The 18,898-nt window shown below is 45.5% G+C and overlaps 1 protein-coding gene across 8 annotated transcripts in view; it reads right to left on the bottom strand.

Annotated features, from left to right (window-relative positions):
• Nucleotides 1-18,515, bottom strand: part of DESI2 (desumoylating isopeptidase 2) — a 50,994-nt gene extending 32,479 nt beyond the window's left edge. Inside the window, exons 1-2 of one of the 8 annotated variants that reach the window (XM_005667960.3) lie at nucleotides 18,219-18,297; nucleotides 13,922-13,984 (exon numbers count right to left, since the gene is read on the bottom strand). Coding sequence is in view for 7 of the 8 variants with exons in the window: in XM_013980072.2 (XP_013835526.1) it covers nucleotides 8,334-8,420 (87 nt within the window). In the remaining variant the exon portion in view is untranslated. 8 annotated transcript variants of the gene reach the window in all.

The following is an 18,898-nucleotide window of genomic DNA, read 5'->3' as shown; positions in this document are numbered from 1 at the left end:
AATTAAACCCACGCACCTACAGCCAACTCATCTATGACAAAGGAGGCAAGGATATACAATGGAGAAAAGACAGCTTGTTCAATAAGTGGTGCTGGGAAAACTGGACAGCCACATGGAAAAGAATGAAATGAGAACACTCCCTAACACCATACAAAGAAATAAACTCCAAATGGATTAAAGACCTAGATAGAAGACCAGACACTATAAAACTCCTAGAGGAAAACATAGGCCAGACACTCTCTGACATAAACGACAGCAACATCTTCTCAGATCTCCTAGAGTAATGACAATAAAAACAAAAATAAACAAATGGAACCTACTCAAACTTCAAAGTTTCTGCACAGCAAAGGAAACCCTAAACAACACAAAAAAACAACCCACAGAATGGGAGAACATCTTTGCAAGTGAAGCAACGGACAAGGGATTCATCTCCAAAATTTATAAACACCTTCTGCAGCTCCATATCAAAAAAACAAACAACCCCGTCAAAAAATGGGCAGAAGATCTAAACAGACAATTCTCCAAAGAAGACATACAGGTGGCCAAAAAACACATGAAAAGATGTTCAACATCACTCACTATTAGAGAAATGCAAATCAAAACCACGATGAGGTACCACCTTGCACCAGCCAGAATGGCCATCATCCAAAAGTCTACAAACAGTAAGTGCTGGAGAGGGTGTGGAGAAAAAGGAACCCTACGACACTGTTGGTGGGATTGTAAATTGGTGCAACCACTGTGGAAAGCAGTATGGAGATGCCTCAGAAAACTAAACATAGAACTACCATCTGACCCAGCAATCCCACGCCTGGGCATCTACCCAGAGAAAACCATGACTCGCAAACACACATGTACTCCGATGATCACTGCAACCCTATTTACAATAGCCAACACATGGAAACAACCTAAATGTCCATCGACAGAGCAGTGGATCAAGAAGAGGTGGTACATATACAGAACAGAATATGACTCAGCCATTAAAAGGAACGAAATACTGGCATTTTTAGCAACATGGAGGGACCTAGAAATTATCATGCTAAGTGAAGTCAGCCATACAATGAGACACCAACATCCAATGCTTTCACTGACATGTGGAATCTAAAAAAAGGACAGACTGAACTTCTTTGCAGAACAGATGCTGACTCAGACACTGAAAAACGTATGGTCTCTGGAGGAGACAGTCTGGGGGGTGGGGGGATATGCCTGGGTTGTGGTATGGAAATCCTGTGAAATCAGATTGTGATGATCATTATACAGATGTGATAAATTCGTTTGAGTAATAAAAAATAAATAAATAAATAAATAAATGTGTTCTGGTCAGCCACCTCTTCCTACATGATCAATGGCACAGTACCAAAAAAATTTTATAAGGTTTTTCTTTGGGTGATCCCCCCGCCTTGAATGAACTCCAAAGAAAAGAGGGGCCATCTTCCAGGGAGAGCTGATCAGAGAGAGAGAAGCTCTCTGAACATTTCTGTTCCATGAGGGATCATTGGCTCTATTATTAGAGAACATGCCTGGAAGGCTTACTCTTTGAAAACTGGGCAGGCAGCCTGTGGAAGACACACATTTAATTCAAGGTCAGCAAACCTTACCCAGTCCTTCTGCCTCAAAGTCCTGCCAAGGCTATGCAGACAATCTGGATGCTGCCTATTTTAAGGGCAGAGTTAATGATCTAATTGTAAACAAACAAAAAAGGTATAGCGGTCCCTTAGTTATCTGTGGGGGATTGGTTCCAGGACCCCTGTAGACTCCCCAACCCTGGGATGCTCAAATCCCTTGTAAGAAATGGCGTAGCACAGTGCCCCTGCGTCTGTGGATATGGAGCGGCCAACTGTGTATGAGCGCTTAATCATTTCCTGAATGATTTCTCTTGTGAAATTCTCCTATAATGATTTGCTGTTGGTAGTTATTATGCTGAAGTAATTACTACCCTCTCATAGTTTAAGACTTTTTTGGTTTTTGTTTCATTTTATTTGATTTTTCTCTTTTTAGGGCTGCACCTGCAGCATATGGAAGTTCCCAGGCTAGGGGTTGAATTGGAGCTGCAGCAGCCAGTGTACACCACAGCCACAGCAACACCAGATCCCAGCCATATGTGGGACCTACACCTGCAGTTCACGACAACAACGGATTCTTAACCCACTGAGTGAGGCCAAGGATCGAACCCACATCCTCATGGGTTCTTAGCCTGCTGAGCCACAGTAGGGACTCCTCATAGTTTAAGATTTTTGAAAAAAACAGTAGTGTTTCTCAGTGCTCTTCTAACTTGGTTTCCATGCTTTGCCATTATTTTAAAAATTATTTACTACTGTCAAAATATTTCATATGCATCTCTGGAATAAAAATCTCCCTACAGAGCTCAAGAGAGCTTCTCAAACTTGCTATGTGGAAATTCATGCTTTTATAGAAGCATAAAACACTGATATTTTCTAACAGAAGATACATCATAAATATGCAACATGAAAGCACAGCCAAGAACATGTATCCCTGAAAAACAAATAAACAAAACAAGCTGTTGAATTAGTTATGACTGGATGTTAGCAAGATTTCTGTTAATTTTTGTTTGGTACATCTTTATTGATTTTTGTTGTCTCAATAGCAGCAGATGCCAAAAGTTTAAATTCATATTCGTGGGGGAAAATGGTTAACCCAGGACAATTTCACCTAAAAGCTTAGCTTTTAAGGTGGGAAAAGACCACTTTTATTGCTAGTTTGGTCCAAGTGTGAGAGTACAACTAGTATCCAGGAGACTAGTTGAAGAAGCCCTGTGCTGAGCCAACTGCAGAACTAGAGAGGTGGAGGTTTGTGTAAGGACACTGGGGGCCCACCCCGCAGAGGACGTTTCCTTAGGGGCCAGAGCCACGAAAGGAGGCCATCTATGCACGTTTACCTGACGCCCACAACTCCACAATCCCTCAGGGATTCCATGAAAACTCAGATGTTCTCATTTGAAAGTTTGTTTACAATCTGATTCTTCTCCAAACTTTTCCCGATGTACCAAAGGAAACAGTGAACCAGCCAGATGCTACCACAAAGCGGTGTCTCTCAATCCGTGAAACAGCAGCAGTTAAGCACAACACGTCCATGTCAACCACCAACCTAACCCATCTGGTTAATCTAAGGCTCTCTCTCCCTGAGGGTCAAATGGGAAGGCCCACAACGTTCCTGGGTTCCAGTTTGGATCACAAGGGCATTGCTGCTCTTATATCTGGATTTACTTAAGAGTTTATTGCTTGGCTAGGAAATGGCTGATCTATGCATTGTAGCAATCGACACTGAAGCACATGAACTATGGTGGAAAGACACTGGATTGAGCATTAGGAGATGGGGGTTCTTTGCCTTGATTTCTTCAGAGATATGTGATTAACTTTTCAAGGTAAATCAATATGTCTCAAAAAGTGTTTGATTCCAATTCAGATCCTGAAGCCAGACACCTTGGTTCAAATTCTGACTTCACTATTCACTAGCTGTGTGACCTAGAGAAAGATCCTCTCTGTCCTTACCTACTGCCGAGAAGTATTAGGAGGGTTAAATAAATCAGCACGTGTGAGGTGCTTAGAAGGGTGCCTGACCTACAGTAAACAGTAAGCATGGAGAGTAGCCCACATAGACACGGGCACTACCATCTGTTCCTAACATTCTGTTCCACGCATTGGTGAGGGGCTGTACGCACGTGTAAACAAGCAGATCGATTCTGTTAATTCTCAGAATTTTTAAGAATCTTCGGGACTTGATGTCAAATTACTCAGGGCAGTGGCTCGCTAAACGGAACAGCATTGACAGAGTTTATCTGACTCTATTTAAGACTCCCATAAGCTATTGTTTACATCTTGAGGAGGTCTCTGAAGTAAGGCAGTGGCTTTGCAGGACGCTTATACACTCATGAAGGACGTGAGCAGAGGGCTGGAGAACCAATCTCACTTTGGTGCTGGGACCTCACAGCCTTGTGCTTCCTAAGTCCATGGAGATGGCAAGGAAGTAAAAGAGGGCTCATCATTAAGCAGACAATAAAAACACATTGAATGAACAGAGATTTTCTAGCATATTTTTGACACGAAATCATGAACATCTAATGCTACGCCTGTTAATTTGCTTTATACTGTAAAAATATAGATTCTATCCCATCATTTCCAAGAAAATGTCCGGTCTTTTCACTATCAGAAAATATTAGCACACGTCTGACTTTCTACAGATTAGAAAAAAAAAAAATTATACAACAAAAAAATTATTACAAATTTATTTATAAATTGTTGATAACAGTAGGTATTAGCCTCAATCATTTAAAGCACAAACTCTTTCCCGATTACAATAGTTTTGTCAATAATTTTTCAGTTAATAGTGTTTCGAGTTGTATAAATGTTCTGTAAACCTTTTTTTTTTTTCTTTTTGAGACACTGTAAGCCAAACACAAACATACGCAGGAAAGCCAGGGGAGCCAAACTTCCTTGTTTGCTGGGACAGTCCTTGTTTACATTTGTTTCAATATAAGCATTTAGCCTGCACCCTCTTTCACTCTCCAGTCTCAGTTTTAAAGATAAAATGTAAGGTTAGCCTAAGGCTGGCTTTCTTTGAGGACTGCGCTCTGAGTCTCAAAAGCTCCTAAGCACTGTCCTGAACCCATCGGTGTGAATACGCTTAACTATATGCTTACACGAAAGCCCCAAAACCAAGGACAACGTGGTGTTACGTATTTTGTACAGAGCTAAAGTCTCCTCCTCTTTATCAACTAGGCAAACTAATTTTTAAAACCAATTTATTGTATTTACCAAAGAATCTAATTTTTAGGACCCACAATAAGCTAGACACAGGATGACTATGAATTATTTAAAGGAGAAGAAATTTTTAAGAAGTCAAATGAGCAGTGACTCAAATGCCCCTTAAATTTTTTTTTTTTTTTTTTTTTTTTGTCTTTTTGTTGTTGTTGTTGCTATTTCTTGGGCCGCTCCCACGGCATATGGAGGTTCCCAGGCTAGGGGTTGAATCGGAGCTGTAGCCACCGGCCTACACCAGAGCCACAGCAACGCGGGATTCAAGCCGCGTCTGCAACCTACACCACAGCTCACGGCAACGCCGGATCGTTAACCCACTGAGCAAGGGCAGGGACCGAACCCGCAACCTCATGGTTCCTAGTCGGATTCGTTAACCACTGCGCCACGACGGGAACTCCCCCCTTGAATATTTTTAAGACTAAACCTACCTCATATAATCCACAGTCTAACTCTGCTGGTGATGCTACATAGATGGGACAGGGTACCACCAATTCTTGGTCTGATCCACGTCTGTACCAGAAAACCAAGCTCTTGGCAAATCTTTTGTATCAGGCACTTAATTAGGTTTTGTGAAATATTTTGATAAAAACCTTGAAACTCCTTTTAGAGAGGCCTATTTGTATTTGACTACCCTCCTGGATTGGATTCTAAACTGCAGGAGATGTGAGACAGACTCTTACTCAATTCTGCCCCCTCCATGTTGCTCAGTGCACTGTATTACACTTAGATCACTCTAATACTTGATGAGCTGAAATGCAGCAAGGACTAGCTAATGCTCTTCCCTTTGTCTTTTTTTAAAATGTGACCCATGGAAAAAGTGTCTTCATTCTTTCACTCATTCAAAAAATGTATTGAACACCTACCATGTGCCAAGAACCAACAATACAGAAGCAAACATGGAGCCTGTATTCCTGGGAGGTGTCTTTGAAACTGCAGGTTGCAACTCATTCAAGAATCCTGAAATCATTTCAGTGGGTGGCATCAGTATTATTTTAAATGAACGAAACATAATGGAAGAGAACTTCACACCACACAGAGCAAGATGTTTCTTGAATATGCTGGTTCCAGTTACTTGTATGTATATGCATTATGTAACACGTATATATATTAGTTGGTGTAGTATAAAATTGAGAGTCCCCTAAACTGCAGCTCAGTTTAAACCCAATTTATAATTTTTACTTAACTGCAACAGCTCTAAATAAAGCAAGTTAGACAACTCTGACTCAGTAAGATGTATGTGTCAGGGACTTAGCTGGACACCGGGGATTCAAGGATGATTAACTAACAGTTCTTGTCCATAAAGAACTCATTAAGCATGTAAACGCTCAATCACAATATGATAAGTGTTAAAACAGAAACATGTATATACATAATAAACTCAGAACTTGTTTTCTGGATGCAGCCCTAACACACTTTCACTTGTTCCGTCTTTCGTAACAGTCCACATAAAACATGTAAATGGCTTGGGGATAGTCGGGCAAGTAATTTGCTCACAAGGCCACCTAAATGAGTGGCTAAGCTATAAATGGAGCAACGCCAGACCCGAGCCACATCTGCGGCCTACACCACAGTTCAGAGCAACGGTGGGTCCTTGACCCACTGAGCGAGGCCAGGGATGGAACCCACACCCTCGTGGATACTAGTCAGGTTGGTTACCACTGAGCCACAACAGGAACGCTGCTAATTTTTATACACTTTTAAAGGTCCCTTTCCATTCACAGTTATTATAAAATACTGGCTATATTCCCCCTGTTGTAACAATACCTCTTTGAGCCTGTTTTAGATCCAATAGTTTGCACCTCCCCCTCCCCTCATAACCACTAGTTTTTCATACTGTGTCTACAACAGTCTGCTTTTAATGCTGCAGTCGGAGTGGCACTTTGTTCCGTGTAGTATAACTAACACCCCTCTCCATGACGTGAGGAGACTCCCCCAAACTGGGTTATAAAGCATTGCAACTGCTAAAAGCATGCAAATTGAAGCTCCTTCTAGTTTTACCATGTTCCAGGTACCAGTCTATGCATTTTCCATAAACTGACTCACACGATCCTTAAAAAACCCTATGAGCTAGGTACCATACCATTCCATTTTACAAAGAAACGGAAGCACAGAGACATTAGGTAACATTCCCAATGTCACATAGCTGAAACGCCGGAGGTAGGATACAAATCCACACGCAGCGTGATGCCACAAAGACAAAGAACGGCACTTCCCCACTTCTCCTAACAGACTCCACAGAGCGGTCGTGGCCGAGGAAAGGGTGGAAGACAGCTTCTTGCTGCCCCTGCTTCAGCCATGACTCTTGCCCACACGGACACTGTTGGTCTGAACCTGCGTGGAGGCTTTGGGACGCTCCCTTGCCACCTGGCTGGCTAGAGAGACCTGTCAAGACAGCAGAGCAAAGAGGGCCCCGGAGGTACACAGCCAGGCACTGGGTTAAAGGACAAAGCTACTGCAGGTGTCCAGCAGCATGCTGCTCCATCTTGCAGGCAGCAGCATCAGCAGCACTCAACAAGATGACAGAGGGGAGAAAGAAACTGATGCAGGATGGCAGGTCCCGGGGGAACTTCAGGTGAGTCCAACAGACCTTTTAAAGGAATTACTATGTACCAGGCCCAGCTCTGGAAATCAAAGAAGGCTAAGACATGGTCCCTGCCTGCAACCTCACTGCAGGGTAAAGTATTTAGAATCTATGCTGCTGCATTACTATTTTGATAGCCACAGACAAAAGAGCAAACAGGTCAGAATGAATGAGGATGGAAGTATTACAGTTCTTGCTTGCTTTGTTATTCATTAGCCTTTTAAAAGTAATACATTTTCTTAGAAGCTGATTTAAAAAGACATAAACCTTCAGGCTGAGAGCACCACGGTACAACACGGTGGACAGGAAATGAAGATAATACTGAAGTATTCCACTAGGTCAAATGGATAAGGAATGGAGACTACTACAGCATGTACCTAAGCTGACTGGAATGACACTAGAGGGGGAAAACTGATGGGACAGAAGACAGGGGTGACAATGCTGAGAGGCACGTCCTTGCATAGGAGAGTATGGGCTTCAGCACCCAGTGAAAGCTTTGACCTCAGACAGGGACACGGGCAATTTACTGCCATTCTGTTTAACGGGAGGGAGGTGAACAGGGTGGTGGAAGGATGAGAAAATGCTCTTCAATTGCTTTTTGCCTTTTTTTTGGTTGTTTTTAAATTTAAGTGAAATGAGCAGTGAAGTCATAGCTGAGAGGATAGAATGCGGGGAGAACGCAGGAGATGCCGGGTTGTCCAGCAGAGTGGGCAAGTAGTTGGCCAGAGAAATAGGGAAGCATTGCCAGATGGCACTGAGCGCCCTCTTGAGGTCTGTGGTCATGACTTCACAGTGAGATGGGTCTGTCCGGTTGTACTGATCTCTCCAGCTGCCTTTGGCTGCGGAGGTGTGGAGAGGCTGGAGAGTTCTACTTAACTACAGGTGCCAGACCCGCAGGACAGAGGGAATGACCATGATGGATGACTACAAAACCATGGGCCGGGGGAGGAGTCAGGGAAGGATTATGTTAAGGGACTGACCCACGTGACTGTGGGGGATGGCAAGTGTGAAATCCGCAGGGCAGGGCTGCAGGCTGAAGATTCAGGGAAGGAGATGCTGTGGCTCATCTGGTGGCAGAATTCCTTCTTCTGTAGGGACCCTCAGTCTGTTCTTTTAAGGTCTTCAACCGACTGGATGAGGCCACCCTCATTTTACAGGGTGATCTGCTTCACTCGAAGTCTTCGGATTGAAATGTTAATCGCATCTGAAAAATATCTTCAGGGAGTTCCCACTGTGGCTCAGCAAAACAAACCCGACCAGTATCCATGAGGACATGGGTTCGGTCCCCAGCCTTACTCAGTGGGTTAAGGATCCAGTGTTGCCATGAGCTGAGCAGTGGTGTAGGTCGAAGAGGCAGCTCCGAGTCAAACCCCAGCCTGGGAACCTCCATATGCTGCACTTGCAGTCCTAGAAAGCAAAAAATAAAATAAAACAAATAAAATAAATTAAACAAATAAAATAAAATAAAATAAATTAAAAAACATCTTCACAGCAACATCTAGTACCATGGCCTAGCCAAGTTGACACATAAAATTACTCACTACAGAAATATTCACAGAAAAGGTTTAGGATGTAGGGGTGTTTTAAAAATCACTACCATTCATGAGTTCCAAAGAGCACAGTGGAAGTGAGTTCAGGGATGGGTGTGAGATGAGGATGAATAAAAAGAGAAACAGCACTTTCCAGGGGTGAGAGGTGCTACACGGTGGTTAAGGGCACTGAGGTTCGCGTCAGGCTCTCGGTGCAAGACTGTGCTCTGCTACCTATGGTAGGATTCTGAGCAGGGTCTTCAACTAAGCCTCGGTTTCATCATTTTTAAAATGGATATGAGCGTGTGGCTTATCGCAACGGCTGGCATACAGAAAAACACTCAAAAATCTTCTCTCTTACTATCATGGGAAAAGACTCAATACTGTAACTGTATCAACTCTCCCCCCAAATTATTCATAAATTTACTATCACTACACTTAAATTTTCAGAGAATTTTTTTGACAAACTGATTTTAAGTTTTAGTTAAAAAATGAATGTGCGAGAAAAAATAAAGAAAATTCTGAAAGGGAATAAGAGAAACTTATCACCAATTAACAGAACATTGTACAATACTACAGTTAAACACCTGTGTTGGTACAGGAAGTGGTACTAAATAAATGACCTCCTGCGAAGGTCAAGAAATAGACTTACATATCCACAGTAATTTAACACACAATAAATGTGGCATTCACCTCCAATTCACATGGGGAACCATGGATCATCCAATTAATAGCGTGAACTTTCCACTCAGGAACAAGCACGTGGATTATCTCTATAATTTTAGGCTAGAGGACGCCCTTCTAGAGATGACATTAGGCTGAAATGTCATAAAACTTTGCGTATATACCTAAAAGAACTGAAAGTAGAGACCTGACCAGATATTTGTATATCCATGTGCACAGTAATATTCACAACAGCCAAAAGGTGAAAGCAGAGAGTGTCCATCAACAGATAAATGGGTAAGTAAATGTGGTATACACACACAGTGGAGTATGATTCAGCCTGAAGAAGGAAGGCAATTCTGAGACATGCTACATCACAAGAACCTTGAGGACACTATACAAAGAGAACTAGGTCAGTTACAAAGAGATAACTATCATATTCCACTTACATGAGGATGCTAGTCAAATCCCTAGAGAAAGTAGAAATGGTGGTAACCAGAGACCGAGAGGAGGGTGAAGTGGGAGGCTGCTGTTTAATGGACAGTTTCAGCGCTGCAAGACGAAAAAGTTTGGGGATTGGTTCACAATAATGTGACTATGCACTGAACAACACAGCTAAAAACGGTTAAGATAAATAAAAAAAAAACCCAAAAGACAAAAAAAAAAGTATGGAATTTTTTCAGGGTCTTACAAAGTATGTCTAAAAAAAGGAGAGGAACTCCCGTCATGGCTCAGTGGGTTAAGAACCCGACTAGAATCCATGAGGACTCGGGTTTGATCCCTGGCCTCATTCAGTGTTGGTTAAGGAGCTGGCACTGCCGTGAGTTGTGGTGTAGGTCACAGTTGTAGCTTGGATCTGGCGTTGCTGTGGTGTAGGCCGACCGCTGTAGCTCCGACTCGACCCCTAGTCTGGGAACTTCCTTATGCCAGAGGTGTGGCCCTAAAAGACAAACAAATAAACAAATATGACTTTGGTATTAATGTATACTATACTACCTTGGTTTGAAGGACCTGTAGTCATGCTTAGATTCTTAACATGTGTGCATCTGCCACTCGTAAAAAGTCTCCATGCTTTACTTTCGGAATACAGTTGACCCTTGAACAACACGGGGTCACTTTAATATATGGATTTTTTTTCCCCGGTAAATACATAGCCCTCTGTTTTTGCAGGTTCTGCAACTGTGCACACGGAGGGCTGACTATGAGACTTGAGCAGCTCAAGATTTTGGTGTCTGGGCTGAGTCCCGGAACCAATCTGTCATGGGTACTGAGGGACAACTGCACATCAAAATTTCCATTTTAAGTTTCTAGGTTAATATTTATTTCATGCCAAGTCAAGGGACTGCTAGATGGGAACTCTAAACACTTTGGGGTTTAAAAATTACTTTGCATAGACAGTGTGGTAGGCAGAATGACTCCTTAAGATGTCAGATCCTAGGCTCCAGAACCTGAAATATACAAACCTGAAATTTCCTATATTTCATGGCAAATGGACTTAGCAGATGTAGTTAAGGTTATACAGACTTTAGTTTAGATATTACCTGGAATATCCTCGTGGGTCTCATCTAGTGGCAAGAACCCTTAAAAGCAGAGGACTTTCTCCGGATAGAGGTAGAACAGATGTGGTAGAGGGAGGCAGAGATATGTGAGGTGTGAGGACTCAATGCACTATTGCCGGTTTAAAGATGAAGGATGCAGAGGAGGAACCCAAGAGGCTTCAAGCATCTGAGAGAGGCCCGGACAAAAGAACAGCAAGGCCACAGCTACAAGCAACGAGTCCTGGTCACAATCGGATGGACCTGGCAGTAGATCTGTCCCCACAGCCCAGGCCAGCTGACACCTGGCTCAGCCTGCAGAGACCTAGAGCAGAGGAACCAGCTCACTCCACCTGAACTTCCGACCTGCAGGAGTGTGAGAGAAAAAAATCTGCACTGTTTTAAACCACTAAGTTTTCAGGAATAGGAGACAAGATTTATAGACATTGAATTCTTTTATATACTAAATCAAAAAAAAAAAAAAAGGAAAGAAAAGAAAAAAGAAGAGCATATACTGTCAGGGTTAATGTAGGAGGGCAGATTTATGACTGTCTTTTTTTTTTTTTTTTGGCTAGACTCATGGGTCACTGTTTCGTCCTTTCTTTCCTTCTTCCTTCCTTTCTTTTCCTTCTTCCTTCTTTTCTTTTCCTTCCTTCCCCAACCCCCATCCCTCACCCACTCCTTTCTTTCATTCCTTCTTTCATCTTTTTAGGGCCACACTGGCGGCACATGCAGGTTCCCAAGCTAGGAGTCAAACTGGAGCTGCAGCCACGGGCCTACACCACAGCCACAGCAATGTTCAGACCTGAGCTGTGTCTGTGACCTACACCACAGCTCACGGCAATGCTGGATCCTTGACCCACTGAGTGAGGCCAGTGATCGAACGTGCAACCTCATGGATACTACTCAGATTTGTTTCCCTTGAGCCATGACAGGAACTCTTTTTTTTTTTTTTTTTAAGGGCCGTGCCCACAGCATATGGAAACTCCCAGGCTAGGGGTTGAGCAGACGGGAACTCCATGGATCACAGTTTCTATGTCAAGTGGTAGGAGAGTCATCTGCCCAAGAAAGGTACTTGGTACAAAAAAACTAAGACTAGTTAATCTCATTAAAATTGAGGAACTGATAATGTTTTCAGAGGGATTATCTTCCAAGGAGTGACTAGGATCCAAACTCAAAAAATAAACAGATTAAGACCATTTCTTCAGTCTAGTTCCACAGTGTGTATATCATGAACTTTGCCAAAGGACAGTTGATATTTTTCCTACCCCATCCCCTTCATTTGGTCACCCAATTTCAACAGGAAAGCTGGGAGGGACTGGGAGTCTGGGGTTAACAGATGCAAACTATTGCCTGTGGAGTGGATAAGCCATGAGATTCTACAGCGCCGCACAGGGAACTCTATCTAGTCACTTAGGATGGAACATGATGGAGGACAACGTGAGGAGAAGAAGATATATACACGCGTGTGACTGGGTCACTCTGCTGTACAGTGGAAATTGACAGAACACTATAAACCCACTATAATGAAAAAAATAAAAATCATTAAAAAATAAAGCTAAAATTCAGCAATGTACTAAGTATAGGGGGAAAAAACCAGAAACAGACATTTGACACAACAGAAGTGGGATCAGATGACCTCTTCATGCAAGTTAAGCACTGGCACCCTTCCTGACAAAACTGCCTAGTTAAAATCCCATTCATTTGGTAAATATTTACTTACAGAACACCTTGTGGTGACTGGCCCTGTTCTAAACACTGGACACAGTATGAGGCTATCAAGGAACGTACAGTCTAGTGGGACACATAGAATCATCACTGACGCAGCAACGGAGATGCAGAAAGTACAACTGGGGCACGGAAGTTCAGCCCAGGCTGATGAATAAAGGCTCAGCTGTGGCCAGGAGGAGGAGGTTCTAGCTGATTGACATTGGCACAGGACCTTCCAGACAGGAGGAGGAGCATGCGTAAGCAACACTGAGCACAGCACAGCCTCTGGGGATAACTCGAACGTGGCACCGTGTGAGCACGCAGAGGGCACGCGGGGGTGGGGGTGGGGGTGGGGGTGCGGCTCTGGTTGGAAATGGGCCTTCAGCACGCAGACAGGTGCCACATCACAAAGGGCGGCGGCGGACCTTATCCTGCAGGTGAATGGTAAGCAGAGGAATGAACAGTACAGTTATGTTTCGGAAAGTTTACTTGGGTCACAGAGGAAAGATGGATTAAAATGACTTATTTAAGTCATACTAGAGACTAAAACTAGTAAGAAAGCTATTATATTACAGAAGCAGAGGTAATGAGGGCCGGAACTTGAGAAGCAACAGTGGAAATGGGCATAAAGTGACCAATTTAAAGAGGATTCAGAAAGTAAAATATTCATGAGGAGTTCCTATCGTGGCTCAGTGGTTAACGAATCCGACTAGGAAGCATGAGCGGGTTCGATCCCTGGCCTCGCTCAGTGGGTTAAGGATCCGGCGTTGCTGTGAGCTGTGGTGTAGGTCGCAGACGAGGCTTGGATCCACATTGCTGTGGCTGTGGTGTAGGCCAGGCGGCTACAGCTCCGATTGGACCCCTAGCCTGGGAACCTCTATATGCTGTGATGCAGCACTAAAAAGACAAAAAAAAAAAAAGTAAAATATGTGACAGACACCACAGGTTCCCAGCTAACTGCCTGCCCACAACTCACCGTAAAGGCTAGAAGAGCCAGACAGGCCCCTTCTCAGCTTCACCACAGTCACCAGGGAGCCAACTCTGGACCGTCTCTTGGGAAAGGAGGGTGGCTGTGGCAAGGCCTTCCCCGTCTATTCAAAAGAGATGGATGTGGAGGAAAGTCCTACTCACCTCTGTCTTCTCCTCCTGCTGACTGAGGACACTATGTCGGGTGCTGTGACAGTCACTTTACAACTAGGAGAGGACAAAGCAAGAACAAAGGCCAACATGCTGAGGACAGCAGAGTGGAAAGACGAAAAAGTCTTGGTCCCTGAGGACTGGCCGAGCTGCGGGGCTAATGCAGGGACTGTTTATTTCTGGCGTAAGTATCCTTCCAGTTCAAGCCACTCATTGTCAAGCTCTCTGTTACTTTCAAATAAAATTAACCAAACTAAGAGACAGGGCCTGGTGAGGTGCAGGGTTTGTAACAAAGAGGAATTTAAGTTTTGTTCCGAAGGCTCTGCCTTGGAAACTGAGAAGAAGGTGCCAGTTACCAAGATAAAATTACAGCACAAGAGATTTGCATCTTGGGGCTGGGGGGTGAGGCGGAGGTGGGGGGTGGAGGAGAGGAGGAAGGGTCTAAGGGGGGGAGGAGAAAAGGAAAAAAGTTTGTTCCTGGGCATGCCGACTTAGAGATATTATGGAATCAAGGGAGCTCCCATTGTGGCTCTGTGGCGGCAAGCCCGACTACTATCCATGAGGATCAGATTCGATCCCTGGCCTCGCTCAGTGGGCTAAGGGTCTGGTGTTGCCGTGAGCTGTGGTGTAGGCCGGCAGCTACAGTTCCAATTAGCCCCCTAGCCTGAGAGCCTCCATATGCCATAGGTGCGGCCCTAAAAGGCTAAAAAAAAAAAAATTATGGAATCACCCAGGTGAGAAGTTTATTGAGGTGACTCTGGAACTCTTTCAAACAGTCTGAATGAGATCGACAGATGTGCGGGAAGCCAGATCCTGCCCCAGCTGCACGGCTCACACTCCCTAAGGGAGACAAGAGACTCAGTGGAGTCCAGATAAAAACTTCCTAATGTGAAGAGTCCTAGAGAGTGTTAATCTTCTACTATGACTCTGAAGATGTACAGATACTCTTTAAAAGTAGGAAGAAAACGTTTTATAGAATGCATCTACAGACATTATCATATTACTGCATATTTTTATTTTATAAAAACTCCTTAGTAGCCAAGATAACTGGAGAAACCCAGTATCTGGATGGAGGACCAATGAAGAGCTTGTGCTAAAGTGACTACACCAGAGATGGGCGCAGCCACTGAAACCCCCGGCCTCACTGTGTGTGCTCGCAAATCAGCAGTTTTGAATCACCTCATTCCCAAGACGCGGAAAGTAACTCCAGGACAGGTTTTACCGGGGGATGGATTACTCTGAAGCACAGAGAGGAACCTAATCATTGAGAAGGCAGCAAGCAATAATTAAGCACCACTGAGAAAGATTAAGTAAGCTTCTGAGGGCTGGCGTATTCCTCCAGGAGAAGGAAGTTAATTCGGATGACCCCGAAACAATTATTTTCACCCGTGGCAGAGTTATGGAAGCACTGACCCGCAGCTCCCACCCTAGTGAAAAGGAAAAGCAGAGCAGGCAACAGTCTCACAGAGAAAGAGGCACAAGGATACACAGCAAGTGGTCCCTATAAACAGTGATTATAAGTGCAAATCAAAGGCTGATTTTCTTGTTTACAAAGCTGGGACTGGATAGGTAGCTCATGTACCAGGCCTGTATGTAAGGACAGACGGACAGATGCGGGCAATCCTCATCAAAAGCATTTATGACTAGCAAAGATAAAAGGACTCTGCCCTTGCCATCAAGCAAACATGTTCAAAAACCAAAACAGACTTGAGAAAAATAAGTATAATAGATACAAATTTTGTCTATCAACCCACTGGTCTTCATTCTAAAACCTAACTCTGAGCACACTGCTCCCCACCACGAACACTTTAAGAGGTTCCCTCCCGGCTCACAGCCTCCCTAAGCCCTTCACTCCAACCCCAAACTAAATGTTTTGTCCCCTTTCACGCATTCTATCTACACTCTAGCCATGAGGGGACCAGCGGAGATCCCCCACCCAACCCGTGCTTTCCCACTCCTGCCACTCTGTTCCCACTGACTGTTCTCTGCCTGTGGACATGCTGCCGGTCCTTCGGGCTTGACGTTCTGGAGCTTTCAGCATCCCCGATCCCACAAAGCACTCAGGCTCCCCCCTTTACATCTTGTTCTGCTCTTAGCAAAAGTAGGCTATTCTGTCTTGATTTGTTACTACTGTGACATTCTAAATTCCTTAAAAGAAGAGATAATTCACTTTGGTGACTTCTACAGGGTCATAACTAAATAACTGTAGGCTGCCAAGTTAGTGGCATAAAACACAAACTGAAAGCTCTCAAAAAAACACACAAGGACTTCCTGTTGTGGCGCAGCGGAAAGGAATCTGACGAGTATCCATAAGGACTCAGTTTCGATCCCTGGCCTTGATCAGTGGGTTAAGGATCCGGAGTTGCTGTGAGCTGTGGTGTAGGTTGCCAACATAGCTCGGATCTTGAGTTGCTGTGGCTGTGGAGCAGGCCGTCAGCTGCAGCTCCTAATCGACCCTTAGCCTGGGAACTTCCATATACTACAGGTGCGGCCCTAAAAAGCAAAAAAAAAAAAGAAAAAAGAATACACAAGCCTAGGTTTGATAACTCAGCTATAAAGACTCATATACCTCTGTTAGGAAGAAAAAGCAATACATAAGAAATAAACACAGGAATTATGCAGTGGAGAAGATAATGAAACAGACTGTGGTCTAGAAATTCTAGCTCCTACTTCGAAGTTATCAGGCCGGGTTTAACCCACCCTTTTGTCTCTCTCTGCTCCCTCTGTAACTACCTCCTCTGCAAAGGCGAGGTGAAGAATAAGATCTTTGTTGTCTAGTTAATACCTCTTCCTCTACCTTCGCAGATTCCTTTTAGACTCTGAAACCATGGCCCCCTGGCCACTGCAGAATTCTGACTTATAAAGGAGTGGAAACCATCTGCAAGAACAGGAAGACAGTGTTCTCAATACATCATCAAGGATGGTTTGTAACACTCTTCATGAATAAACAGTCAGATCACTGAGGGGGTGGGGGGCAAAGACACGGTAAAAGGGATATAAGAATTCTTGAAAAGTAAAGGCAACTACAGCTCTCTGCAGAAAAAGGTTAAATCTGGGGAATTATTTCTTAACCAGTCACAAAGGCCAAAGACCTTACAAAGCAGCACGATTTTCTAGCATCTCTAATTCTGATTATTCTTCTCTGAAACTTTTGCTACAGTGTTCCACTTTTCTTAGAGCCTACACCAAGCTATGTCCTACTCTCACGAATTCCCAGATTGCGGCATGGGAATTCTCTTCTACCCAAGATACGACACTGGAAATTTAAAAACTTAAAGACAATGCAAGAGAACCAAAACTTTAGGTCTATGAAGGAGAACAAGACTCCCGACCTTTAGTATTTCTGTTCTTTTGCATCCAGCAAAAACAATGATGGGAACGTTCGGTCAATCCGAAAAGAAATTTTAAACAACGCAAAGAGAGGTAACCGCTTACAAAGCAAAAACTAATCAACCCAAAGCCATACAAACCCAAGCATGCCTCTAACTGCAACAATAATTTTGTACTGGGTGTTTCAATGGCAAACCGATCCTTGGACTCGATTCTGTGGGCTTAGAATACACCAAAGGCAGATGACATAACAAACAAGTTCTTCCCGTCCCTCTCCTGTGGTCACGTCAGATACCTGTTGCATCACCCGGAAAGTGGTCTCCAGAATCCAGGAAAGGAGCACCATCAGGATCCCTAAATAAGGCAGCCGGACTATCTGCTGGATCAATTTTAGCCTCCATTCATTTTAATGAGGTTGCCTTGGAGGCAGGGGTGTGTTGGCTCCTGTTCACCTCTGAAGTCAGTCTCCAGCACAAGCGGTGACTTTCTGGACTTAAGAGGGGCTTGGGAGTTTCCAAGGACTTGGGCATGAACAGAGATGTGCGGCTCGGCAGGAGGAGAGGGGAGGGGAGAGCGGGCAAATCGAGTGGGAGAAGCAGGGCAGCCCCGGAGCCCCGGTGGTGGCGTGGGAAGTCCGACCGGCGACCTAAGCTTCGTGGAAAGGACTCGGCTCGTCGGCCAGGGAGTGGGGCCCAGCTCAAGGTCCGAGCCACGTCGGGGCACGCGAGAGGTTCAAGGCGAACCAAATCTCGGCCAAAGCCCAAGGGCAGCCTGGGCTACGCGAAAAAGCGCGCCGACGTCGGCGGGGATTAAGAAAATATTACTCCCCTCCCCCCACCCCGGAGAACTAAGCGGGAGGCGGCGACGCCAGGCAGGAAACGCGTGGGGCCGGGTCCGAGCCGACCGGCGAGAGGATGCCGGCCTGGGCCGGGCTCGGCCCGCGGGGGCCGTACTCACTCACCATGTCGTACACGTTGAGCACCACTAATTGGTTAGCCCCCATCCTCCTCCCGGCGGCCGCCGCCTCGCCCTCCAGCCGCTCCGTCTCCGCGGGGCCGAGGCCGCTCCCACCCCCGCGGGCGCCTCAGGGGGCCGGAGCCGGGCACTAACCGCACAGCCCGGCCCGTGGCAGCCGGCGCGGGAACATCGGGAACCGGGTCGCTCCCGGGTGCCGCGGACAGAAGCCTCTGCGCCGACGGGGCCGGACCGTTGGCGGCCCGCTAGGGCTCAGGCGCCTCCCCCGGTGGAAGACACGTGGGGGAAGGCGGGGCCCGAGCGAGAGGCGGGCGCCAGGCGCCCGGGGGCGGGGCCGGCCGGCGCAGGGGCTGGGCCCGCCTGCGCTCTAGCCTCCAGTGCCGCGCTCGGATCTAAGATGGCGCAGCCCCCGCACCTCTGCGCCCGGGGTCCTAGAGAGACTACAGTTCCCAGCATGCAGTGAGGAAGCACAGAGGCGGAGCCTCAACAACCCTGGACGGTCTTCGCGGCGTGTTGCTAGCCATCGACTACAGCTCCCAGCATGCGGCGGGGGCCCGGTGCTGTGGACCAGGCCTCCCCAGGAGACTACAGCTCCCAGCATGCAGTGCTTGCGCTCTGTGCCTTAGCCCTTGCAGTCCGCCCTTGCGGGGCAGTGAGAACTACCTG

Source organism: Sus scrofa, chromosome 10 (assembly GCF_000003025.6).
Source record: "Sus scrofa isolate TJ Tabasco breed Duroc chromosome 10, Sscrofa11.1, whole genome shotgun sequence".
Classification (NCBI taxonomy): domain Eukaryota; kingdom Metazoa; phylum Chordata; class Mammalia; order Artiodactyla; family Suidae; genus Sus; species Sus scrofa.
Note: the sequence above shows the minus strand (reverse complement) of the source record. Positions and strands in the feature narration are given on the sequence as shown.